The 27,232-nt window shown below is 40.8% G+C and overlaps 2 protein-coding genes across 3 annotated transcripts in view; both read right to left on the reverse strand.

Moving 5' to 3' along the window:
- Positions 1–11,304, reverse strand: part of ccnyl1 (cyclin Y-like 1) — a 15,193-nt gene extending 3,889 nt beyond the window's left edge. For both annotated transcript variants that reach the window (XR_005709156.1, XM_040149372.1), the window contains exons 1-8: positions 10,341–11,304; positions 8,509–8,583; positions 7,932–7,975; positions 7,003–7,103; positions 6,541–6,576; positions 6,378–6,429; positions 4,765–4,884; positions 1,329–1,495 (exon numbers count right to left, since the gene is read on the reverse strand). Coding sequence is in view for 1 of the 2 variants with exons in the window: in XM_040149372.1 (XP_040005306.1) it covers positions 1,329–1,495; positions 4,765–4,884; positions 6,378–6,429; positions 6,541–6,576; positions 7,003–7,103; positions 7,932–7,975; positions 8,509–8,583; positions 10,341–10,503 (758 nt within the window). In the remaining variant the exon portion in view is untranslated. The remainder of the gene's footprint in view (positions 1–1,328; positions 1,496–4,764; positions 4,885–6,377; positions 6,430–6,540; positions 6,577–7,002; positions 7,104–7,931; positions 7,976–8,508; positions 8,584–10,340) is intronic.
- A 3,042-nt stretch (positions 11,305–14,346) lies between these two features.
- creb1b (cAMP responsive element binding protein 1b) lies at positions 14,347–26,429 on the reverse strand. The gene is made up of 8 exons (XM_040148756.1): positions 26,265–26,429; positions 21,417–21,529; positions 20,976–21,122; positions 20,750–20,850; positions 20,187–20,341; positions 19,749–19,934; positions 19,419–19,572; positions 14,347–17,807 (listed from the first exon to the last, which is right to left on the reverse strand). Exons 2-8 carry the CDS (start codon positions 21,519–21,521, stop codon positions 17,663–17,665), a joined length of 993 nt encoding a protein of 330 aa, XP_040004690.1. The 5' UTR covers positions 21,522–21,529; positions 26,265–26,429; the 3' UTR covers positions 14,347–17,662.
- Between the last annotated feature and the right edge of the window lie 803 nt (positions 26,430–27,232).

The raw sequence follows: 27,232 nt of genomic DNA on the forward strand, positions 1-27,232 counted from the left end.
AGGACCTGACCACAATTAACAAAAAAGCTCAACAAATACAGTGCTAAACCATTACACAACTGCTTATCCAGTCATTACAAATTGGGTCGTGGTGGCCGCAGTAAAGGAGCCTGGATGTCCTTCCTAACCACATCATCCAGCACTCAAAGGGGGATTTCAATGTGTTCCCAGGCAAGGTAGGGCATGTAAAGGCTACAGTATGGTCTGGGTCTTCCCTAGACCAATGAGACACTGAACCGCCATCAATTGGTTACCTTTCAACATAGAAGAGCAGTGGTTCTACTTTGAGCTCTGTCCGGACACCCCAAAGTCTGAGCCAGGACACCATGTGCAAGAAAACTTGTCATCTGTGATCTCATACTCTCATCAGACCACAAGATACTTGAACTGCTTGGGTTGGAGCGGAAAACCTGCCCCTAACCTGACAAAGAAAATCCAGCTCTTTCCAACAAACTAGCAAGGAGGTGCTAAGGACGCCAGTAACCCCATCAGAAATGTTTGTCAGACAGTCAAATAGCTTTAGAAACTCCCTCCCCACACACCGTGCCCATGTCTGATTAGAGGGATGTGTGCCCGACCATATCTGTAATTTTCTGAAACCGAAAATGTGACATTCACATTCACCTCACGACATTATTGGACAGCGGTGCAGAGGTGAGAAAGGATCCAGTTTTTGAACTTCTATCTAGGTCTTTTTTCACAACTATTTGTCACTTTTCATGTGAACCACCAAGTGCAACACTGTGAATATCTTCCGTGACAGACTGTCTAAAAATGTATCACCGTTATCGCCATTTTTTTTCTGTCTCTCCTCTTTCTGACAAGCTGGCTATTCTTCCTCCCTTTGAGTGTGGCCTTTTGGCTCTAACGCTCATCTCAAGTGATTAACACTTGGTTGCAATACACTGCAGTGTGCACTTGAGTTTATGGTCCAACGACACCAATAGTACTATAGCATCAGCAAAAATACAGAGGCAATCAAGTCACCAAACTGCTATCTCTGGTTGAAAGTTTCAAGCCTGTTTTTTAGTTCTGACCTTAGGGGGTGGTCAAAGGTATGCTTTTTTTCCACTTGTAAACATACCTACAAGGAATGTCCCAGGGTATACACTGTAGCACAGCTGTACATAACTATAGCAAGAAGGTAAAACACTTAAGGTCATCAAAAACAAGATTTTCAGGGGGTGTTCAGTTTCTCTTTAACATATAACATGAATGTAACAATCAGTCCAAAGGGTCATGTTTCAATAGATGCAATGGAAGTAGCATCTTAATTGACAAATTTTGCATAAAGATAAAAACAAAAACAAAAACAAAAAACAACTCACATGTCCTCCACAGTAATGTCTTTAAGGATCTGGCAGTAGTCCACATTCCACACAGCCTGGTCATCCCAGACTTTGGAGGCCAACAAGATGGCTCCCAGAACAATGCGCTTCCAGTTGGCGGGGCAGATATCCAGCTCAGCGTAGGTCAGCAGGCGTTCCAAGTACACCTTGAGGAAGAAGAAAAAAAAAAAGTCAATTTTAATTAGGAACTGAAAAAAGTTTTGGCAGTTGAATCCTTAATAATTCCCTATATACTACAAAGGACAACGGTCAGGTTAATACTAGGCTATGGCACATATTATGCCAGCAAGTTTTGTCATACCTGTTTTAAGGAGTAGTACATATGTAACAGTGTTATGCCCATGACTTTTAATGTTGTATCTAGTAAAATTTTTATTCTTGTAAAAGGGAACTTGTTTGCGGCTGATGGTTCAGTTAAATTTTTTTTCATATTTTTTGTTAGTCCTTAGAAACAGAGCAAGCCAGTGAAAATTAAACAGGCTCCATGCTACTAACTGCAAAAACTACACAATTATGGTGATATTAATTGGAGCTTGCTATTTTGCAAACCATTTGTTTTGCACCCCACAGCTGGTAAAAATTGTCAGTCACCAACTAAAGACAAGGAACACGCCTGTTAAAATCAAACCACAAAACAAACTGACATAAATTCATATTGTTACACACTTTTCTTTCATTGCCACAGACAAATCTGCTCAATCTGTTACATCATATAACACAGAAAGATATGTATGGATCAAACCCGTGAACTTTAGGTCTTGCAAAAAAACTCAGTTTCAAATGTCATCAAGTATTCATTCATCATTTGGTTCCAATGCCTTTTAATTGACTCTGGGCTGGGTAATAAAATATTCTCAGTAATTATCAGCAAAAAAAAAAAAATAGATAAATAAAAAAATAAAATAAAATAAAATTCTCACAATGATGATGATAAACTGATGAATAATTTACAATAAATGTATCTGTTCTGTATTTGGGTCCATCCTCATCTGCACAATCACCCTATTAGGCTACAACAATAGGGTTACGTAAAAAAAAAGGAAAAAACCCACACAAACGTTGTTGGAAATTGAAAAATTACGGACCACGAGGAGAGTCAGACGGCTGCACAAGACAAACAAACTGTGGCGAAGAGAGGTCACACAACAGCGGTGATTTGGAAATGGTTTATATTTCTAAATCTGGATAAACAGCAGAGCGATATCCATTACAGGATATGCAGGCAACCTGTACCGATGAACACGGGAAACACAACAAACCAACCATTTACCAAAATTTGAAAAAGGTAATGTTGCCATCCCACTGAGGATACGGATAGTCAAAGTCTTCCGTCCCAAACTGATAACATTCGCAGCCAAGCAAACAAGCCTCTTGTGGCAACATTAGTTCAAACCCAAGCAGCAGTTGCTCGCGTCGTGCTTCTCAGCCAATACTGAGTATTTGATAGAAACCAGCACAGAAATTGTTTTTCACACTATAAGTCACATTTTTGTGTTTGTATGTGGCATATTAAGTTAAATACAGCTGCCATTACCAGTGTGCAATTGGCAATAAGTGTAGTATAACATTTTGACATTTGTGTGATGTTTATTTTAAGTTATTGTTGCTGTTGCCTTGTTGAGGCATACAGTTAGGTACGTAAGTATTTGGACAGTGACAATTTTTGTAATTTTACCTCTGTACACCACCACAATGAATTTGAAACGAAGCCATCAAGATGTGACTGAAGTGTAGATATTCGGCTTTAATTCAGAGGGGTTTAATACTTGGATGAAAATCCTTTGCAGTCAATGACTGCAAGGGTCTGGTACCAATGGACATCACCAAATGCTGAGTGTCCTTCCTTGAGATGCTTTGCCACACTTACTGCAGCTGCCTTCAGTTATTGCTTGTTGATGGTTCTCTTTGCCCTCAGTTTTGTCTTCAGTAAGTGAAAAGCATGCTCAACTGGGTTGAGGTCAGGTGACTGATTGAAAAATATTCCATTTATTTGCCTTGAGAAGCTCTTGAGTTGTTTTCATGGTACGTTTTGGGTCATTATCCATCTGTACTGAGAAGCACCGTCCTATCAGTTTTGGAGAATTGGCTTAATTTTAGCAGATGGTAGATCCCTATACACTTCAGAATTCATCCTGCTACTTCTATCAGCAGTCACATCATCAATAAACACCAGTGACCCAGTTCCATTGGCAGCCATACATGCCCATTCCATAACACTGTCTCCACCATGTTTGACAGATGATGTGGCCTGTTTTGGATCATGAGCTGTTCATTTCCTCCCCCTTACTGTTCTCTCACCATCATTCTGGTACAAGTTCATCTTGGTTTCATCTGTCCAAAGAATCTTGTTCCAGAACTGGGCAGGCTTTTTAGAGGGTTTCTGGCAAAATATAATCTGGCCTTTGTGTTCTTGAGTGTTACAAGGTGGTTGCACCGTGTGGTTAACGCTCTGTATTTATATTCATGAAGGCGTCCCTTGAATGTAGACCTTGACAAGGAAACACCTACCTCCTCAAGAATGTTCTTGACCTGGGAAGATGTTCTAGGCCTTTTATTAAAGCTGAAAGTCTACACTTCAATCACATGTTGATGGCTTTGTTTCAAATCCATTGTGGTGGTGTACAGAGGCAAAACTACGACAATTGTGTCACCGTCCAAATACTCATGTACCTAACTGTAAATGTTATACCCTGTTGGTTGCAGAGAGAATCAAGTTTTTTGATTAAAAAAGAAAAAACAGAAAAAAAAAAAAATTAGTTAATAACCATAACAAGCCTCTATTTGCGTTATGGTTTAAATCCTAAACTGAATATACCCTTTGAACTTCAAATTAAAAAAGCTACCCTTTGGAGTTTTCTTGTAAACAAATAAGTTCTGTTATATTCAGTTTTTTCCTCACCAAAACACATTGTGTGTATCCTTTTGGTCTAGCAAAGATGCCGACGGCAATTCATTCCCCATTAATGGTATTGAATTTATACATCGATAATTAGCCATATTGAGCAATATGGAGGAAAAAATGTGATAAAAATTTTGGCCATATCGCCCAGCCCTACTCTCATAAAGATACAGTGTTATTTGATCATCACACAGTGCCAATTGTGTTATTTGGGGCATGACTTTACTGCCCTCTGGTGACCAGTCAATCTAACATCACAGTATTTAACTATATGAACACATAACTAAGCTTGTGTTCTAAACTACTCTGCACTTTAATTAAATCTAATTTAAATAATGTCTTGTGAAATTTCAGGACAATGGTATTAATATCCAAGACATTATAGACAAGAGCATCTTTAAAACAGGCTCTATTTGTACCAATGCATTGTGCTAATAAAACTGGACCAATTTTACACCAAAAACCTGTAAGTATTCAGCGGTCAAATATATTGGTGTAGGCAAGGCAACCACTTACAAGTGTGACGATGGCGCATTCTGCGGTGAGCTGTGCAGCACTGAAGAGCGTTCTGACAAAGCGGTAGATCAGTTTGTGTTCTGGGTCTACACGGGAGTAGTCATCTGGCACTGGCTCTCTCTGTATGGGACAAAAAGACACATGCATGTAGTAGGGAAGCGAGTATGATGCAAGGAGCCCTATCTGAAAGCCCCATGGTTGTTGTGGAGATTCATCCAGCCATCCATTTGCTGGATGACATTAACATTGGCAGAGAGGCGGGGTACACCCTGGACAGGTCGCCAGGGCTAACGTACAGAGACAAACAACCATTCACGTCTGTGGGCAATCTATAATTAACCTGACCTGCATGTCTTTGGACTGTGAGAGGAAACCAGAGTACCTGGAAACCCACAAAGACATGGGGAGAACATGCAAACTCCACAAAGAAAGGCCCCGGCCTGCCGGCAGGTTTGAACCCAGCTGTGAGGTGACAGTGTTAACCACTTCACCATCATGCTGCCTATGGAGATTCATCTATATTTATTTGCTTATTGAGTCTTAAACCATTCAAAGTCTGGGAGGATACAGATCAGAGCTGGGAAAAGGCAGGTCTGATTGTGGCTACATTGTTAAGTATATAAAACAGATGTGAAATGGAGGCAATCTGATTTCACTGTTAAAATTCATAAAAATGGAACTTCTCCACCGCCTGTGGCTTCAAGCATGCAAAGATCAAATTTTAAGGTGACAGTAAAATGACAGTAAGAAGTGTCCAAATATTGTAATGTTAATATACAAGGCTACGAGCCCTGTGGTTCCAAGCAGACATTTAGTTGTTTAGATTGTTTGTTTTATCTGTGTGTTACTTTAAAAAAAAAAAAAAAAAAAAAAAAAAGGCCCTTGTGATATCATTTTCCTGTCATTTTCAATTTGGAGTTGCCAACTAAAAGCTAAGAGGTTTGGCAACTTCACTGTGGAATGAGAAACCCCTCGTGCCTCTTTATCACACGTCTAACTGAATGGGAACCATTTATAAAGGACAGCCAACTAGGATGAGACAGGAGATTTTTTTCCCTTCTTTTGTCCCGTTTTTTTTTTTTTTTAAACCAGTGAATCACGTCCTGTTTTAATGATCTATTAATGACCCCTACTCTTCATATTTTTTCTTGCACTGTTCACAAGTTGATATGGCTGACCCCTGAAGCAAAATACAGTGCTGAAAAATCTCCAGTCTGAAGGAAGAGGAGGTTGAACTGTAGCTTCACAGACTAAAGTTTTGTATTATGACACTACTGTGTTTTACATGGATTTCCAATTACAAAGAAAAGACAAAAAAGAAACAACCGGCAGAAGATGAGATATTCATTTTAGAGAATATATAAAATGACTGAATATTTACATATAGATTTTAACGTAAAATTTCCTCTAAGTGCTTCCCTGGACAGTGTCCAGTTAGACCGACTGACTGGTTGGACAGATGGACTAGGTAACAGACAAATTACTTGATTAATCAAAATGACTGGCTTGAGGAAATGACTTTCTGCTTTACTGATGGGCGGCAGGTATTAAGGCTCTCTGACTGGCAAAAGTCACTGTTCCTGAGTTTGTGGAAATCTCTTCAACATACTCACTGATAAGGGGTGCAATTTCTCATCAAAGATGTCCAGAGACCTGTCCGAGTCCCTAAACAACAAACAATGCATCTGTTAACACACTTCAAATGAATACTAGTTTTAGCAACCTAAATTGCCACATATTACATAATAAAGATCAAATTAAAGGTGATAAAATTACCTGTTTTTGATGTGGTAGTATATTGCTAATGTGACACTGGAGACAGAGAGTAAAAAGAGGGAAATTAGTTGATTAGTTTTTCTGTTTTATAGCTTAATAAAAACAATCTCAGTGGGAGAATAGTATACTGTGTCTGTTTGTGTGTGTGCGTGTGTGCATGTGTGCGCGTGTGTGTGCGTGTGTGTATGTGACAGAGCTTATGGTTTAACAAAACATTTGCATATATTCAGCAAGGAAGCGTCATTTAAAAAACACTGAGATAATCCTGATGAAATGTGATTATGCAGATTCACTAAAAAAAATGTCCTAAATAAGGCGTAATAACATCTGTTTCAGTCATGCATCCATTAGGTATTACTTTAGGATTACCATGCTGTCGGGCAACAGGATTTTCTCATTTGGAATGAGTGACTTTTGGACAAGACAGCATTGTGTGTTTGTGTGTGTTTGAAATACTCTCACCATTTTATTGTGCTTTTGAGGTTTGGCTGACTGACGGTGCTGTCATCTATGAAGATTGTGGAACAGGAGCTGTATTTCTTTGACAGTGGACCAGGAGATACCTTGAGACAATAAATTGCACAATCAACAACTTGGGACAGGAATTAGTTTTGATGGCTGCATGTCTTTAGACTGGTTCCGGATGTCTGAATAGGTGCTCCTAACCTACATTTTTTTCTGAAATTTTAAAATATCTGATGTTATGCCCATTGACAGCCATTTCCCTAGTGGGAAACAAAACAATCAAAGCTTTGTAAGTGGGATTGAAAGTAAGTGGTCATTCTTTGTATGCCAGAGCAAAAATGCCACAAAGAATGACCAGAAAATTATGACAAGTGTTGATGAGATCTACGGGGTTGCTGTAGCTGACGTAAAGAATTGAAAACTAAATAATTGGAAGCGAAAAGGCAAGCGCTCTAATCACAACCCCTGGTTATTGGAGTATTAAAAAAAATATATGTTGAAAGCAAAAACTACCTTTACTTTCAGAAGATTCATGCTGTCATATATGATGTGATATTTTTGTGATTCATGTAGTACAAAGGCAAAACAAAGAAAAATATTTTGTTATTCGTTTTCATAACATTAAGGTTGCCTGATTTACCCTTGTTTTAATTTGAGCTATATGTACTAGCCTTATCTGATTATTGGGCATTATGAACAGCTTTTATTGTAAAACTTTCTGGATTAACACTGAATAGATCTGGTTCAAAAATGGGCCAATATCCAAAATATCTACAATCAAGAAAGCAATTCATTCATAAAACTAAGTGCCTTCAAAAACCTGAATTGGCCAATCTCCAGTATAAACTCAACTTCAGGTCAGTAAAGACAATATAGCTTAGCTCATTTAATCAGTTTAGCAATCACATTTAGATTTTGACACTTACATGACTGATATGGTTTATGTGGTTGCTTTTCCTCTTGTCTCGTACTGTAAAGGAAGAGAAACGTTCAAAAAAAGCAAAGCTAGAAGCAGAAATCAGTGTTCAGTACATACTACTGTACTTGGCATCACGTAAAGAAGTCAGAAAGAAATATGGTACTAAAGCTGAAATCTTTTGGTGACTGTTCACTTGCAGCTGGTCAAAAACTTCTACAGCAGTCTGCATATACCAAAGACCCGTTTCAATCACTCATTGACTGGACTGTTAAAAATGCCTGTGGCTCCAGTGGGAGTATGATTCACTCCCAACTTCCTCAAGCTCCACAGCGGAGTTAGTGATGAACATTTTAAACGTCACTGCCAGGCTGACAAGAACTATAAAAACAGGGCCTAGGATTAAAATTATACAATTGCACAAATATTATAACAGGTAGTGCACAGTTAACACCTCAACCCCTGAAAATGTATCATAATATTTAATTCTACACCATGTGTTTCAGATGTGTGCATTCAAAGGATCTTAGGGAAGACAGTTTATGTGAATCACTGCTGAGTGTGTACGTCATGTTAGGATTGCTCACCGTCTGTCTGAGACTTGCTAAGGAAGATGGTGCTCGCTCTGGCATGGTCCGATGGGTTAGACTCCAAGGCCAGCTCTGACAAAACAAAAAGTGTATGTAAGTGCATTATACAGACAATCTATCAACAAATGCACCTTATCTGGGACTGGGAGTGAGTTGCTTAGCTCTCACTCGTGGGTAGTGATAAACCCCACAGAGAGAGAGCAGGAAGTTATTAACTGACACATTGATCAAACGTACAGTATAAATCTGTAAATTGTCATTGTCCAACATGAAAAATTCAATGCAACATGATTCTGAGGATTTATGCGCAAACCGATTTCACAACAAAGAGCCCCTGAGACAAGAAGGAAGTGAAGATGGCTGAAGCACAAATTTGGCAGAGCATCACCAGGGAAAATAATGTCACATCTGTGGGTTGGAGACGGCGAAAGATTTGACACTAAGCTAAACTTGAGACCAATTAATGTTACCTTGTGGACTTCCCGGTGCACTGTATATAAAAAAAGGCTAATTTTTTCTCAACTGTTCACTTTCTGCCGAAAGTCAAAAATTTGTGCTCATATTGACTGTTTCATTTCAAATCCAGGTTGCGAGCAAACCGCCAAAAATGTGTCATCGTCCCATTACTTTCAGATTTTACAGAACATTCCGCCAATCACTCATCACCCAGCGGGCAACTGTATTTAAAGAAAGAATAGACTGGATATCAAGATATTTTACAGATTGAACTGTAAATTCAAGCAATGCAAACACAAAGAGAGCATTGGTTTATAGAAGGGCCTGACTTAGAGAATTTCGTTCTTCATCCAAATCCGTGCAGACTGCACATCACATAAAAGACAGGGGATTAGGTGATGGCAGCAATTGTGAAGTGAGGACAGCAAGAGGAGACATGAGGAATGTAGGAAGGACTGCTGGACTGATTCTGACCCTCACCCTGCCAACAGCTGGTCTCAACAAACTGCACTCATACACTGTAGTCCGCAACAATATAAATGGAATGAACACTAGGCATGTCTGGGAGTCGATGAGGAGTGGCCACATGGGGGCCGATAGTACAAAAATGAGCTCAGGGCTAAATCTGATATGCTCTTCTGATCAGGGGCCTGTATCATAGCATGAACACAGCACGTAATTTACACTTGCACTCTGTAATAGTGGGAACGTTGATGAGTACCACATTTCAAAATGCAGTTAGGTTGCAGGTACATAAGCTTGTAAAGTGTTTGTTCCAGTTAAGGAATGTTCTCTCCCCATCTCACTCACTGATACGCCTGAAAATAAAACTGAGGTTGGCATTAGAATTGGCAATAATGACCAACAGCTTGTTTTTATTGCTAACTTCTGAGTGGTTAATGTGGCCCCGGGAGGATGAATAGTTTGTTTTCATTGCTAATGTGTGACATGGTTACATGACACCAGTGTGATCAATATGATGCAGTGCCCAGCTTAAGAGTGCCAAGAATGTCGCCATCATTATCATCAGAGCACTGCTGGCAGCGGGATGGCAATAAACAAGTCTGGCAACTTGGCGATAGCTGAAGAGGATGTCTTTGTGTGCATTTTCCCTGCAGTTGTGAGAGGCATTGTTGTGTATTGTTAAACACAACGTATGAACTTGTGTGAGGCACTAGTAGCTTGGTGTGTGTACGCATGTGGGGTGGGATAAAGTCAATTTGTGCGCCAGGGAGTCACACGACGTTCCTTCTTCACCTTGACAGTGACTGGATTAGAGTAAGCGCCTTCCTATGAACGAAACAAATCAAATACACTAAGAGTTTCATCTGTCTAACCATCACAGGTGTGCCGGGTATCAAGTAGACACGTACCATCAGGGACTTCTCTGTCACTTATGTGCTGCAGGTAGGGCACGGTGTTATCATCGCTCACTTCGGTGCTGGTCTGGAACTCCTCCAGCCGCTCTGCCGGTTGTCTCGAAGGTAGTTTCGGGCTCGACTCGGGAGAGACGCAGCATGAAACCGTGTTCCCCATTCCAAACCGGGTGTAATCTTCACGCGGTTGCAGCCGAGTCCAAGTAGTGCAAATATTTCTTAGCTAGCTAGAGTCAGCTTCCCCCAGCCTTATAAACATTACCAGGCTATAGTCAATATTAACACAACACTATCTTGGAGTGCTAAATCGCTGCTGTCCAACTTCCAGGAATCGCATTCCTGGGCATCGGTGGGGATATACTGTTTGGCTCGCCCTGTTGTGGAAAACCAGTGTCGTCTTATGTGATATTCGATGTCTTCTAGTAATAACAACAAGCAGCTGCTAGTTAAAATGTTTGTGGTGGCCAATTCATTCATTCATTCATTCATTCATTCATTCATTCAACATGCAAGAGTTTCGCTACAAGGTAGCTGACTAGCATTAAAACAAGCTAGCTAACTAGTTAACTTTCTTTTACTCAACATTAAATCCAGTTTTGGCTGTCGTATAAACACAATTGACTCCACAGAACAAATATGTTACGCCTTCAGACCGTCAAATTATTGCAAATACATTTTATGACACTTTCCACACAATCCCACAGATGTCTTCTTTCACTCGGCTCTATTTGTCGCCAAATCTAGCCCGAGGCTTCTGCGGCCTCCAGTAGAGAAACAAGGTAAAAAAAAAAAAAATAAAAAATAGCAAAATCCAAGATTGCAGGTAGGAAATTCTCAATGAGGTCAAAACGGCTAGGCCTTCTCCTCGTTCCCCTTCAGACAACCAACTCTGGCAGCTGGTCCGGACTCCTCCATCGGTGCCTACACCCCGTCGGATATGTGCTGGATAACCTCCCCTCCACCGCCGACATCTGTTGCCGGAGCTCACAAACGGCAACACTTGGCACGGAGACGTCGTGGCACCGCCCATTCAGGAATTCCATTTACCCCCATTGGCTGAAACTCAAAACTGGGACCTTTTAGAGCCGCTCATTGGTTAAACGAGCTGTCTGTTGGGGTAGATTTAAACCAATGAATTGTAGTTACAACGCTGCTATTTTTATATCGTCATGGATCCACACCCTTTTTTGACAGTGAAAAACTGAAGCCGGTTCTCTATTGCACTACCCACCTGTCACTCAATGCGTCCCTCCTCATTCATGCAAATATGCGAAATGGGGGAGACAAGCGAGGGTCGTAACAACCTCCCATCTTTCTTAATGTCTCCCTGCCCGTGAAATATTTTCAAAGAATATGCCCGATGACATTTATTCATCTGTTGCGAATGTTTTTCAGCACCATTACACTGGTCAGAAAAGGTGTTAGCGTTGTGTCTCGCAAAGACGGAGAGAAAAATATTGTTTCTACAGTGTACACGTTCATCCCGGGGTAGTTGTTACAGCATTTTTTGGGTGAATATAACTTTTTGTAAACCGCAACCTTTCAGCAGTGGTGGAAATCAGCTAAGTACATCAACTCAAGTGCCGTACCCTAGTACAATTTTGAGGTACTTGTACCTTACTTGAGTTTTTTCGTTTTGCGGCCACTTTAAAGGGGTAGAATTGTAGTTTCGACTGGAATACATTTATCTGTATCTGACGGGCGTACACTCAGTGATGAGCTCCACCATGACCTGGTGCAACATTAAAATGCTACTTTACACATTAAGGCATCTGTAAAACTCCAATATACTAAAAATACCATGCATGAAAGGAGACATTCTGCATAATGAGTATTTGACTTTGGTTACCTCATATGTATTTTAGTGGTAATACTAATACACTTTTCTTTAGCTCTTTACTTTTTGGATGCAGAACTTTCGCTTGTAATGGAGTACTACTATAGTGTTGTGTAGTGTGGTCATTTGGATTTAATAAATTGTGTATTTATTAATGTGAACAAATGGTAACCTGGCTCTTCAAAGTGGCACTTCATCAAAGAGTTTTTAAAAATGAGCTGCTGTACTTGTATTCTAGTAAACGTACTTTACACTTGTGCTTTAACTGTGAGATGTGAGAAGTTCTTTCTCCTCCCTGCATCACTGAACCCTCTCTGGACCATTATTTTCCTCTTCGAAAGCAAGAGTTTATTAACGGAGCCCTCCCTTCCCTGTCATCAACAACGTGTGTCTTCGGAGCAGAAATTAAAAACATCACGGGAGCTGTAGTTGGGGAACACTAGCAAAATAATCACGTTCACGTTTGTTAAGATGTCGGGATGCAAACATTTTGCTGGTGAGTAGAATAGTAAACACCATGCAATCATTCATAACAAAGCACAGAGCGATTGGAAACTTTTTTTTTTTTAAATGTAAAAATGACCCCTTCTTGGTTCATCAATGTCTTTCATTTATGGAATATTCAAATATGATTAATTAATTAACAATAAAATACAGAGCAATCTTCAAGAGCAGTTTATTGCGACATAGCAAGTGTTTACAAAAGAGTGATGTAATGCCAGAGTAACAGCACTTTCTATGAATGGGCTGGTATAGTTTTATAATGTAACAATGTTGAAATAAACAGTATGTAATGCATCATTGGGTGATCTTGTCTCTACAAGATATTATACAATACATGGCATTTTGTTTGATCATTTTGATAACTTGTAAAAGTGGCAATATATAAACTGATCACATTAAAAGTTAGAAAATGTTATTATTACTGTTCTAGAAATTCTCTCTATATGTACTTTTACACACAAGGATATCAATCTGTTTCATGCACAAATGAGGCCCGTGGGTATAAACTTTTCTGGCACAGAAATGAAAACACTGTTGGTATTGTTGGAAAGATATTGGGTAATCACATCACAAAGTTGAGCTCACTATATCAAATCGACAGAAAAAAAGATTATAACAAGATGTTTTTTCAGCACCAGAACTGGATGTGTGAATTACAACAGGCGGAAATGTTTTTTTTCCTCAGAAGACACTTAAAAAGTTTTCATCTCAGTAAGTCAGGTATTGTAATGGCATGGGTATCAAATTTGCTGCGTCCTTTCCTCCAAAATAAACTTCACAATCAGCGAGGGCCAAGGTGCGGTTTGTCAGACTTCATGTCATCCCTTGAAATGCATTACAAAAAGACTACTTCTCTATTTTGTTACGTCTCTGCATAGATTCCTCTAAACCACACTGTGACACGTAGGAGGAGGGTGAATCCGGGACGACATGTACGGCTGCAGTACATGCTAATGTGTTGTGGGTTTTGCATGGGATGATTCATCCGAAGCCTCCCGAATTACTCCAAGTACGAGGTGCTGTGTGATTTCTTTAGCCAATCCAACCATTTAATCCTCCAGACATTACAAGTACATACTGTATACTTTACAATATGAAAATGTTTAAAATTTGAAAAATAAAACTGGAAGCGCTACCATGAATTGATGATTTTTGGTAAAAAAAAAAAAAAAAGAAACAAAACACATTAAAAAGCGCACACACACTTGATTGCTAGAGCCACCATTAGTGCCCCCAAATTTCCTCACAGCTCATGACTGAAGTTTTGAAACTTATTTTTGAAAAGCAGAAATAAATTTGCTATCAAAATAATGCTATCTCAAGGTCCACTTACTAGCTTCTGGAGCTTTCAACCAAACAAACCATACACCATCTTTGAACAGAGACAGGGCTTATTACACACACCCATATGAAACCACCTGTTATCACGTGACCGTTTGTCACGTAATGACAACTGAGCAAAGAGTGTATCTGAAAGCTCTGGAAAAAACTATCAAGTGGACCTTGAGTTAAGTTGATTTTGTCAAACCACTGTTTCCAAGGTCAAGAATCAACTTTGATGCTGCTCAGAAACAGAAGTTACCGATATACAAATCCAAGTCCGTAAGTTTGTTAGGTTTCAAACATCAACAGTGAGCTGGAGGAAAATTTAGAGATTTTCCATAACAAAATACCAGAAGGTATCTTTCACTCCAAAACATCAGATTTTTTTTGTTTAGAGAGGATTCAGGTTAGTTTCCTGTTGAAATTAGCTAATATGTGAGTAGAGGATTGATTAACTGACATACAGTATATCTTACTACTGGAACCAATGTCAATAAGAAATTAAAAAAAAATCTCATGTAACTTTGTAGTAAAATAAAAACAGACAAAGCACAATAAAATATACATAAAAAAGGGCTCCAGTGGAAAGAAAACTTGTTCTTTCATATGATGAATTGAAATATATAAAAGAGGTTACAGATGGAGCCATTTCTGTGCAGGTCTATGAAATAAAAATACATTTACAGTTAAAAACAAACATGTGGCTGAGTTTGAAGCCACCGAGGGCTCTGCTGTGCACTTTTCCAACAACCAAAACTGTTAATTTTGAAACTGTTGTAAGTTATTGACCCCTACTGCTCTCACAAGACTCGCTCTTCTCTACAAACAAACACCGTCAATCTTAAACAGTACAGCACTCCAAAATATAACATCTCCAACAAAGGCCTTTTTTCATAAATGTAGCTGCCATGATGGTGGTAGGCCTGGTGGATTACATGAATACACACATTGTCCTCTATTATACATTTAGATTATGTTACAAATATGCAAAGTTGTTTCATACAAGCCATAAGAACATTTTTCATATCAAATAAACAGAAATACATGAGGTCTACACATGCTGTAGAGTCTATGTACAGTAATATAAAAAAATAAACAGACAAATACGTACATGTATTTTCTCAAAAACCACGCAGTCCAACAAAGGTGATCTCTTTTCAATAGAACGCACATTGTCATGGATTATTAGTGTTAAAGTCATGTATCCGTAGCCTATATCTTCTGTAGATTTCACAAAGAATCAAATCTGCTACATATCAACAAAAAATGGCTCTGCAATCTCGCTTGTTGTCGGAATCCATATTTTACCACCATTGAACAGACATTGCAAAACAGACACAATATTGGAAAACACTGTAAAATGAATTATCATGTAAAATTGATTACTTTGATCGTGGTGGTCATTCTTGACAACAGACTGACAGATGACTGTGGCACAAGGAGATGATGCTTGACCTGAAATTTACTGCTTGGAAAACATCTTTGTCTCTGCTGTTAAAATTACTCAATACATTTTTGTACAACCTGGGTCTTTTGTTTTGTTCAGTTTTTTTTTTTTTTTAAATTCTTTTAGAAAATCAGTCTCATCTGTTGTGAAACAAAATCTTACTCAGCAGTTGCTGATATCTGGGGGACGCAGTGAGCAACACAATAGGTGGAGTTATAAACAAACCCCGGGCTATTTTTACCACAAACACACATGAGTGTCCATTAAAACAGCACTTTGCTTTGAAAAATGACTTGTGCGCAGTACCTCATCAAGTACAGCCAGTCAATGTAAACAAAGAAGTAATTCTGCAAAGTTTTCTTTGTCTTTTTTTCCTGCAAAAGCCAGGTCCAGAATAACTAGCCCTCGGATTTGTTTTCACTTTAAAATAATTTTGTTTAGATAAAATGGCCTCTTGTGTTGCTGCCCTACTGGACTTAAGGTATCACGATTAAATTGTCACCATAACTAATGGGAGTGTTGTCCAAAGCTAACAAAATGAGACCCCAGGTTGTGAAAACAGCAGTCTTTCTTTAAAACTGTGCTTCTGCCTGCTAACAATCTTATTCTAACAGCAGCTCTTTCAACCGTCTGTTGTGGAGAAGCAGAAAAACAATGAGTGAAATGAAAAGTGTGATGTCACATTACAATACGTCCCTTCTCAACGGACACGACTGTGGCAATCAGTTCCAGTCCCTTCACGATCGGCAGTTGGTAGCATCTTTAAGAGCAATAGAAAAATTTACGTATTTGTGCCCAATTAGTTGTAGAGTCCCCGACACAAATGGTCACATTGTTGAAAAGTTGGTTCACATCAGGATGTGGATCAAGTAGAGATTCACAATTCATTCAAAGCCTTTAGCTGCAACTGACTGAGCTTGCCTGAAAGGTCACGTCCTAGTCTTAACTGTTACACAAACTGTCTTAAGATTAAGTATGTTCTGAACGCACTGTCAAATGTAGCATACAGCAGGGAAAAATATCAACTTATTTGAAAATTTCTATGTAGTAAATTGTGATCATATCAAAGGCAAAAGATTTTTAGAATTTTGTCTACGAGCTGGGTCTTCTTGTCATAGTCGTGGCCAGTACCCTATACGGTTTATAACTGAACTCACCCCCGTGACTGTAAAGTTACAACGTGGCATCACAAAAATATTTATTCATGAATATTTGGCAGGTGTCTGTGAAATCATACATCAGGACACCTCAAACATAGTTCTACAGGCCTACAGTTTAACTACTGTTCTAAATCAGAGTGCAAGGTAAATTAAACTGTAGGCTACCATAGCAGCAGTGGCGATGCTTCAAGCACAGCTTATCAGGCATTACTGCTTACATACAGTAGTAAACACAAATGCTTTACTGGAGTCCAATGGGGCCAATGAAATATGAGCCTTAGACAGCTTTTCAACAGTCAAACCGTAAATGCAACAACAAAAAAATAAATAAATACTTGAAGTCTGAGATGAGCATAGGTGGCAAACTTATTACCTCAATAAACCATTGTGAACTATTTGAACCAGCAGGATGGCCTGAGAGTTCACAGTTTTGCATGACCACACTAGGACAACAAGAAGAGGCCATGATGGTTGAAAAGAACCACAGAAAGGTTCTTTTTGTTGTTTAAAGAAGATGTATGAGGATAATATTTCCTCGGGCTCATCGGACTTTGTTGTCAACCTTTTCCAGTGAAGCACCTCCACAAAGACCACGATGAATTCAATCGTATGCTAAGTTATATGGGTATTAGCCACCAAACTACGACAATAAGATGCAGCCCCACTAATAAAGGTGCGTGAAATAACATATTACCTGATGTCAGCAGCTGATTCTACCCTTTTAATGATGCTGCACAGGATTGTAGCTACTGTTTTAAACCATAAAGTTTCAGTTTGCACTTTGCCACCATCTATCATCAAATCTCGATGTGAGAATGCACGGGTGTTCTCAGTGTATTAATCCTGCAAAGATATTGCGTATTTTAAATGTATTATTCTGACAGCCAACTGAAGAAAGAGTAGTAAAGGCAGAACTGAAGTAGGGCGACTTCGTCAAAAAGAGCCAGCCGTGTGTAAACTGGAAGGTCAGACAGGCAGACTCAAACAGTCAAAGTATTTGAAAGGAACCGATACGCTACTTGGCCCAGCTCGGGGCTCAGGACACAAACTACTCAGATTTATGGCAATAAAGGTCTTTAAGGGCTTTAAGTTCTTCAATTAGTGTCTTGTTTTGGTTCTCCAGGACAGCCACTCGGTTCTCCAGACACTTAACATACTCCTTCTTCTTCCTTCGACATTCACGAGCTGCCTCTCTGTAGGAAGGACAAGACACAATTTGGGTTTCTTGTTTGTTTTTTATGGGTTTGGGGAGATTTAGGAAAGTTAGTTAATGTTATTTTTGGGTTACATTCAATTACCAAGCTGCTCATAGCCGCAACACATATAACCAGCACAAAGTTGGGATACAATTCTATAATCAATAACAATACTTGGAAACCCTATTTATTGATTTTCTATTAATGTTATTCTTTCTAGTTTTTACTGAATGGTGCCTACACTCACTGAGCTTATTAAGAACACCATACTAATACAGGGTGGGTTCTCCCTTTGCTCTCAAAACAGCCTCAGTTCTGTATGGCCTGGATTCAGCAAGATGTTGGACACACTCATTAGAGGTTCTGGTCTATGTTGACATGACTGCATCACATAATTTCTGCATATTTACCAGCTGCACATTCCTGCTGCCAATCTCCCTTTCTACCACATCCCAAAAGGTGTTCTACTGGATCTGGCGACTGGGGAGGCCACTGAAGTCCATTGAACGCATTGTCATGTTCATGAAACCAGTTTGAGATGACTTTGTGACTTTGTGTCACTTTGTGATACGGTGCATTATCATGCTGGAAGTAGCCATTAAAGGTGGGGGATTTGTGGCCGTAGAGGGGATCCACATCGTCAGCAAAAATTCTCAGAAAGGCTGTGGCATTCAAACAATGATTGATTGATATTAAAAGGCCCAAGGTGGGCCAAGAAAAACATACTCCACACCATTACTACACCACCACCAGCCTGGATGGTTGACACGAGGCAGGTTGGATCCATGGATTCAAGCTGTTGATGCCAAATTCTGACCCGACCAGCTGCTGCCTCGGCAGAAATCCAGATTCATCAGACCAGGCTACGTGTTTTCCAGTCTTCAACTCTCCAGTTCTGGTGAGCCTGTGCCCACTGCAGCCTCAGATTTCTGTTCTTGGCTGACAGGAGCTGAATCCAGAATCCACCTCAAGGTTCGACGTGTTGTGAATTCTGAGATGCTTTGCTGCTCACCACAGTTGTAAAGAGTGGTTATCTGAACTACCGTAGCCTTTTTCTGTCAGCTCCAACCAGTCTGGCCATTCTCCTCTGACTTCTCTCATCAACAAGAAGTTTCTGTCCGCAGAACTGCCGCTCACTGGATGTTTTTTTTGTTTTTTGCACCATTCTGACTAAACTATAGATGATGTTGTGTGTGAAAATCCCAGGCGATCAGCGTTTTCAAAAATAATCAAACCAGCCCGTCTGGTACCAACAATCATGCCACAGTCAAAATCACTGAGATCACATTTTTTCCCCAATTCTGATGTTTGATGTGAACTTTAACTGAAGCTCCTGACCCACATCTGCATGATTTTATAAACTGCACTGCTGCCACATGATTGGCTGATTGGATGATTGCATGTTTAAGGAGGTATACAGGTGTTCCTAATAAAGCGCTTGGTTAGTGTATACGAGGCTTCCATGTTTTAGACTGGTTTCTTATACATTACGTTGAAACCAAATTTTTCGTCACTGTTCCAGATGGCAGCAGCTGTGGATGCTGAGAAATTTTCTGATGCAAATATATTATTAACACACAAGGACACAGATTCCCACTCTGCTCATACCTGTTCTTCATGAGGCGGACCTCCCGTTTGCGGGTGACCTCCTCAGTGGCACCCTGCGTCGGGAGGGCAGGGGAAGAGGCCATGACCACCCCGGGGGCAATGGTGCTTGCAGGGGCTGCTCGGATCTGATAGGCCTGGACGTCACCAGAGGCAGCTGAAAGGTGCAGATGGCAAAAAGTGGATGTTAACTGACTGACTGACAGTAGCCATATGTTTCTGTCTTTGTTGCCAACAGCAGAAAATCACCCTGATTAAGCAGAAATATTTTCTGCAAGGATGCCTAATAAAATAAAATGGGTATATTCAAAGATAATAGATCCCCACACTCACCTTGGACCACCACCTGGTTACTGGGAACCAGTATCTGCTGGCCGTCACTGGTCTGTGCATACTGGAGGATGGTGGCTCCGGGCTGGGCAGCCGCTGCCGCGTTGGTCATGGTCAGAGTTTGAAGTCCCTGCACTCCATCTGTTCCGTTATTAGCCAACTGAATGGCACCGCCCTGTGTGATTGCAACTGTGTGTCCGGAGAGGGGGATAAATGACAGGGAGAAATTAGAAATTTGTTTTATTCAGACTGAGCCAAACAAATTGGCAAGCAACTGAGTATTTAAAGATCCAGCAGACACAGAGCAACATTACTATCCCCCTGGAGTCATTTTTCTGTCCCCCTGATGAAAATGAATATCCTATATTCACTCTCTATGGTGTTTAAATTACAGCATCCTGTTAACTCAGATACAACTCCACTGAGCCAAATATCACCTACTGTATTGGCCGCTGCTGGTCTGGTAGATGGGTGTGGGGACAGTAACAGTGGTAATTGCGGGTGTGGCAGCCGCAGCAGATGAATCCTCCTCGGCCTTTTCCTCCTCGATACGAGGGACAGCCGGCACGTCGGATGACAGGTCGTTCAGGATTTTCCTGTTGGGATAAACAACCGTGGGAGTTTCTCACAAAACCCAGTGGGCAGGGTTAGTGGGATGTCATGACCTGAGGCTGCCATGATTTCACACTTATTCGTGTGATATACTACATCAGCTTTTGTATCACCATCACCTTTTGATCATCATTTCCATGCCACATATGTATTATCCTCACTGTTTTTGGTTTTCACTGCAAAATAGCCTGATATTTAAAAGAGCACATCCCCAAATTTTAGATAATTTTTGTACTACAAGTACTACAGTGTACTTGTGTACTACAAGTACTATCCATACTATCCATCATGCAATTCATTCTTTCTCTTTCTCTCTCTCTCTCACACACACACACACACACACACACACACACACACACACACACACGCACACGCACAAATACACAAGTTACCTGTACGAGGGACGTCGTGACAGAATCTCTCTGCGTTTCTGAGAGTCAGTCACACTGTCTACTGACTCCTGTGAATCCTCACTTTCTGCTATGGTGGAGATCTGGATCAAACACATAAACCGGACAGAAATACATCAAAAAAGCTCATGTTCTTTAGGACTTTATGTGTATGTGTGTGTGTGTGTGTGTGTGTGTTTGAGTGAGATTCTGGGTGTGTGTCTTTTACCTGTACAGCCTGGACCTGTGGGGACTGGATAACAGAAGGTTGTGCAGCCTGGATGACACCGTGGACCTGAACCGTCTGTCCGTTAGGAAGCTGGACCAGCGTTACCGTGGGACCTGTTGCTGAGGGATGGCCTGTTGTCATGGATACCTGAAATTCAGAAGTGATGCGACCATGCTGTCTGTCATTTGCAGTTTGACATTAACTATTTTTAAAGATTCTTGACATTCAAAACTGGTATTTTTCAAAATATTTGGAAACCGGATGCACTTCCTGAATCTCAACAGCATAGAAAATGATACTTTTTACCGTACCTTGCCCGGTAAGCACGCTTTTCTGCAAGATTTGTTTTAAAAAAAAACAAAGCCAAACTTGCAGAGCTTGAGCTGGGCACAACTTGCACCGACTCCCAGCAGTGGTAATGGTGTTATCATCATCCGTTACCTGTGCCAAAGTAGCGATCTGTGCCGGGGTGATCTGCTGGTTCTCCGTCTCGGTCACAGCACTCTCCACCCCTTGCTGAGCCTCCGCTACCGACTCCATCTTCATGGGCTGAGCTGAGGATGGAGATTTGAAGAGAAGCGCAGATTACCAGGAAGCAGTTTCTATAGATGTCTGAAAAAGGGAGACTATGAAAGAAAATATCTACAAAACCTTGAAACTTTTAGAGGCTCCAGTCTTGATGGATGCCTTCAGCACTCATGTCGCTCAGAAAAATCAATATCTTAAAAACTGACACCTCACAATCTACTAGTCAAGTTGATTCCACTTTAATAAAACTAAATTAGGAGGAAGAAATGGGCATTGGGGTGTCGGACGCTGTGGAGAGAAGGCTTGGAGAACATTCCCCGATGTTCTAACAATGCAAGGCACCGTCTAATCCAATTTTAATTTTTACATCGTCTTCATTATTCTAATGAGAGGTTACACCGAATATACCTAGACATGTGAGAGATGCTTCTCAGCGGACGACACGCTACTCCATAGCTTCGCTCTATGTCCCATAGTTCAGACCTACTGGATCTATATCTTCAAATTAATGTCTAAAATACTTCAGATCCTATTAGAACCAGATTTTATGATGTTACGTTATGTTTATTTGTTTTGTTTTTATTTCTCTCCTTATGTTTTTTTAAATTTGTAATTATTTCTGTTATTTTAAATACAATAGAACTGTTGCGGAGCTGCAGCCACAGCATCTGTAGTGCATTGGGCACCACCTGTTTATGTGCCATAAATTGTATGGTTTCCTTTTGTCGGCAAACACAATTAGAAATCTGCAGGAAGAAAAACCCCAAAAGCAAACTTGCTAACAGAAAACACGCTGCAAATTTAGAGAAAAAATTATACTGAAACACACATGCGGAACTACAAAGATTCTGAACTGGTCGCAAAGGAGTCAGTAATCAAAAGAATATGTAAGTTGTCAACTAAATACCCCCTCTGAACAATTTTTTTTGTCTAATTATGCAGTGTTTTGGTAATAAAATTACCAGAACCAGCCGTTAAAATGTTGTGTGAAAAGCAACTTTTACTACAAAGGAACGTTGCAGACTAGAGGTCTTCAGGGGTTCCATTTTGGTTCCTAGAAAAGTAGACCCAAATTATAAATCATCCTGATCAGGTCAGAAGGGGTCCCACAGCACTGCCCTAGGTCTCGGTTCCGTGTGTCTAATACTCAAGTGGATCCAGGTGGACTCTATCAGCGCTAGTGAGGTGGTACGTTATAATCATGACCAAAAAAAAAAATTTTTTTAAAAATTGTGTGACATGTAATGCATGTATGTACATCATGCTGCTCCCAGTGATGGTGTCCCACTCTGTTTGGGTTCGTTTGGTACTGGAAAATTAACTGCAGATATTGAAGGAAAATTTCAAGGGGGACCTGCAGGTCAACATTCATTTAATTTGTAATGAAAACCCACCTCATGTTACACAGATGCCATCAAAGGTCTTTTTTTACAGGATGGTGCTTAAACACTAGTGCTTGTACACTAAAATAAGAGAAAAAAAAAAAAGGGAGTAGATTTACAATATGATGCCAATCAAGACAACAACCTGTCTTAAAGCCTACCTTTATGAAGCTTACTGTGTTCAGTTTTGTTGAGGTGTTGATTCAACTCTATAGTCATTCTGGGGGCTGCGGTTTGTAGTGGTGTCACAGTGGATTGCATTTTATTCAAAAGGTGTATGTATTAATACTGAATACGCTGTGGGGAATCCTTAAAGTGGGGAAGGCACCCTGAAGCCCAAAAAGAGCTGTGGTGATACAGTGGTAACAGGCATGTTCAGCCTACAATAAGAAGCGGCTTGACTGTACAATTTCGTCCGCAACACCAATACTCAAGACTAAGGAATAACGCATTAAATGCATCACTCCTGAAATAGCTTTCACTGTTTCCAGCACGGTCAGGCTTTGGTGAAGGTGTCGAAGTTATCACAGTCTCCTCGATGATGCTAGCCCAAGCTAGCTCAAGCAAAAGCAGGGAAATAATCTAGACGGCATTAAAGGACAGGTTCACAATTCTTCTAGTCTGTCAAACAATAGTCAGGTGCCCATATAAACCCTGAAATAGGTTTTTGCTTGCTGTAATCATTCCTCCGGTTCACAGCAGCTGTTAAAAGATCCCTTTGTAATGTGCTTTCAAAGTGAGACGAAATTCCCAGTACTCATTTGGTTTAAAAATGCATTCCAAAGTTTATCTGAAGTTAATATGAGACTTCAACAGTCTGAATTAGAAAAACGAAGTGGATATGTTCCAAAGTTATAGCCTTTTTAGTACAAAACTTTCTTACAATCCCTCCTCTGCAGTATAATAGGGAAATACTATTCAGGGAAACGCAAAGAGGGAATTTTGCACTCAAAAAGACTGTAACTTTGGAAGATATCCACATGGAAGGAGGACTGAGGATTCTGCCCCCGTCACACAGAAGGAGTTGTTTGATGGCTAGTATGAACAGGAGTAATCATTAGTGAGCCAGCCACCAAAACCTGTTTCAGCGTTCACACGGGCACCGGAGTTTTGCTTTAAGACAGACTGGAGAGATTGTGAACCTGTCCCGGAAGTGTATTTCTAAAAATGTCTTTGGGTTACCTTAATAAAAAAACATTACAAAAACAAAAAGTTGTGGTGACACCCTATTGGCTAATTATACTTATGCTCATAATCCCTTATACTGTGACTAGTTTTAAGAGTTTCCTCTAAATGAACAACATTTATCCCAGAACTGACAAAAATAAAATTACAAACATGTGTTTTCCTCTATTACCAACTGAGCTCTAACAGCTGTTATTGGTTTTAAATCATTATTACTGGGGCTGAAACTGTGCAGGCTAAATTATTATAAAGAGGCAACAAATAAAAATAATAAAGCTTCGCTGTTGTTTTTAAATATATTAAAATATTTTAACTGTAACAATGATGGGATGGAATGAGACTGGGACTCAACTCTGTCTAACTACACATTAGAAAGGAGAAACTAGTTAACTTTCTGGAAGCTGCTCTGAACTAATGTACCTACATTTATCATTAATATAAAGGAGATTTCGAACCTCTGAAATCTAGGCCCATATTTATCCAACTTTTGAGAAGGAACTTAAAAATGCTCTGAAGTACCAACGTAAGAGTAAAAAAGTTCTGCGCTGAGTGTGAGCAGTAAGACACACTTATCATCTGGCGCCTACTGAGCGACTCTCAAGTGATCATATGTGTGTCTGATCACGTGTATGTTCAAGGATGGGATAGCCAATCACAGATACAGATTGACACTACATCTGCCATATTGTACATTCTTAAAAAAAAACCCTGATAGTTTATTCAGTTTTATGTTATTCTCCAAGAACATATAGAATTAGTTTTTTAAAAAGTTAATTTGTGCGAAATCTTTAAATCTCTAAATAACACATGAAAATAACAATAATCTAACATTTATAATGTATAAATAGATAATTAGGGATGAAACAGTAGGAAATTGACTAAAATGGAAACAAAATTCAGCTGCAAGACATTCTGCTGTTGGTAGATGAGTTATCTCAGTGAAATCGTATAATAAGGAGAATTTCGTACCACGCTGACAAGTTCAGATTTGAAGATGATGAGACAGTGGTTGCAAATCTAATCAATGCCAGATTTATTTCTGTTATTTGTTTGCAGTCCTAATAAATGCCTAGAAAAAAGAAAAAAAATGCAAATGCCTGCCTAAAACTACTCCATTCTTAACTACACATCTTCAGCTAATGCATCACCATCATTAATATTATTATTATTTGTATTGAAGTTGAATATTTTTTAACTTTCTATCTTTGACTTGGGTTCATTTTTTTTTTAAAGGTATCTTTAGCAGTTTGATCAATCCGGGCCCCCGGATCCCTGACTGATTTCAGGCCGTACAGTGAGTGTCGATCTGGGACGTGTTCGCCGGGCTCAGTGATCTCACACCGTGCGTAGCTTCCCCGCGCTGCGTGATTGGCTTTGCACATTTCTCCCTCTGCTTTTCAAAAATCACTTGGAGGCTGTGTGTGTGTGTGTGTGTCTGTGTGTGTGTGTGTGTGTGTGTCTGTGTGTGTGTGTGTGCTGTGTGCTGTGTGACAGAAGAGACACATGGCCGGGCAACGCCCCCCTCAACGCACGCCGGTCACATCCCAGGAGAGAAGCGAACAACTAAAAATAAAAAAATAAAATAAAAATAAAAAAAAAAACCCCAATCTGACCATAAGTACCGGATGCGTGCCAGTTAAAGTCTCCAGGCCCGAGTCCGCGTTTTCAACGTGCAACCAAACGCGACGGCCCGCAATGGCCGATTCCCCGTCAGGATCAACACCGATGGGAAATAGGAACGACGGAGCAGCGGTGACACGAGCAGCCGCAAATTCATCAATAATCTACGTGCGACTGAAAACATCGCATCGAGTCGGGTGGATTGCAGGAGCGAATGAAGAAATCCCGCGGCTGGCGGTTTCAATGCGCCGGAGAGGGGGACGCGGAGCACGTCGGTGCGCACGAAGCTCCCTCCGCCGTAGCCCCGTTTGACAGCCGAGCGTATTAACACCGCCGAGGTCCCATCGCGGTTTCTGGTGTGTCAACACACACGCTGGCCGTCCCGGTTCACCATCAAAGCCCCGCGCTCGCTCCGTTCCTCCCGAACAGCCGCAGCCTCCCCTCCCTCCGTCCTGCTACAAACGCACCGCGGCGCCATGATCTCTTTGTTTCCTTCGGGCCGAACCCGACCAGACCGACCCTTTCTACGGCCGCGTCCCGCCTCTCCGAGCCCCGAACACAGCTCCGTCCTTACCGATACAGACTCCCTTCGTCACTCCTGGGCCTCCGGAGCTCCACTTTTATTCTGGCCGACACGTAAGAGCCCGCGTCAGGCTACACCTCCGTCGCGTCACCGGGAACAACAACACGGAGATTGGAGAAGGACGAGAAAGCAGATGGCGACGCAGGCCGGAAATGGACGAAGTTCGAACGGAGACGGCCGGAAAATGCCGAGGAGAAGCGGATCATAACGACGCCCCCCTGCCCGGTGGAGCGTCGGGCGAAAGATTTTACAATAAGCAGTTTAATAATTATGTAACAACAACAATAATCTGTTAGCTAATTTCGATGGTCGTAAAAGCTGTTCCCGTGGCCTGTTATTAACTAGAACTGCGCGAAATCGCATCAAGCAGATTTATTTATTTAATTTTTTTTATTTGAATGTGATTATGAAGATAGGTTTGATCTGAGTCGAGCAGGAAGCCGAGTTTTTATTAGGGCCACTTGCTCTCGAATAAAAACCCACACTCAGCGAGCACTTTATTAGGAACACCATACTAACACTGACGTGACTGCATCACATCAGCCCTGCAGATTTACCAGCTGCACATTCCTGCTGCCAATCTCCCGTTCTGCCACATCCCAGAGGTGTTCTACTGGATTCAGATCTGGCGACTGAACTCCCTGTCATGTTCATGAAACCAGTTTGAGACGAAGACGGTCAGTTGTGGCCATAGAGGGGCATGCACGTGAGAAGGCTGTGGCAGTCAAACCATAATTGATTGGTATTAAGGGGCCCAAAGTGGGCCAAGAAATTCCCCACACCACCCACCCAGCCTAGACTGTTGACACGAGGCAGGTTGGATCCATGGATTCATGCTGTTGATGCCAAACCCGACCAGCTGCTGCCTCCTCGGTAGAAATCCAGGTTCATCAGACCCGGCTACGTTTGTTCCAGTCTTCCAACTGTCCAGTTCTGGTGAGCCTGTGCCCACTGCAGCC

The sequence above is a fragment of the Xiphias gladius genome, chromosome 16 (assembly GCF_016859285.1).
Source record: "Xiphias gladius isolate SHS-SW01 ecotype Sanya breed wild chromosome 16, ASM1685928v1, whole genome shotgun sequence".
Lineage (NCBI taxonomy): Eukaryota > Metazoa > Chordata > Actinopteri > Istiophoriformes > Xiphiidae > Xiphias > Xiphias gladius.

Excerpts from the sequence above, each read along its gene's own strand:
- creb1b (XM_040148756.1), bottom strand. The coding sequence starts at position 21,521 with ATGAAGATGGAGTCGGTAGCGGAGGCTCAGCAAGGGGTGGAGAGTGCT. Across the intron at positions 21,123-21,416 it reads AGATCGCTACTTTGGCACAG|GTATCCATGACAACAGGCCA; the intron begins GTAACGGATGAT and ends TCTGAATTTCAG. Across the intron at positions 19,935-20,186 it reads GACCAGCAGCGGCCAATACA|TTGCAATCACACAGGGCGGT; the intron begins GTAGGTGATATT and ends CCGGACACACAG.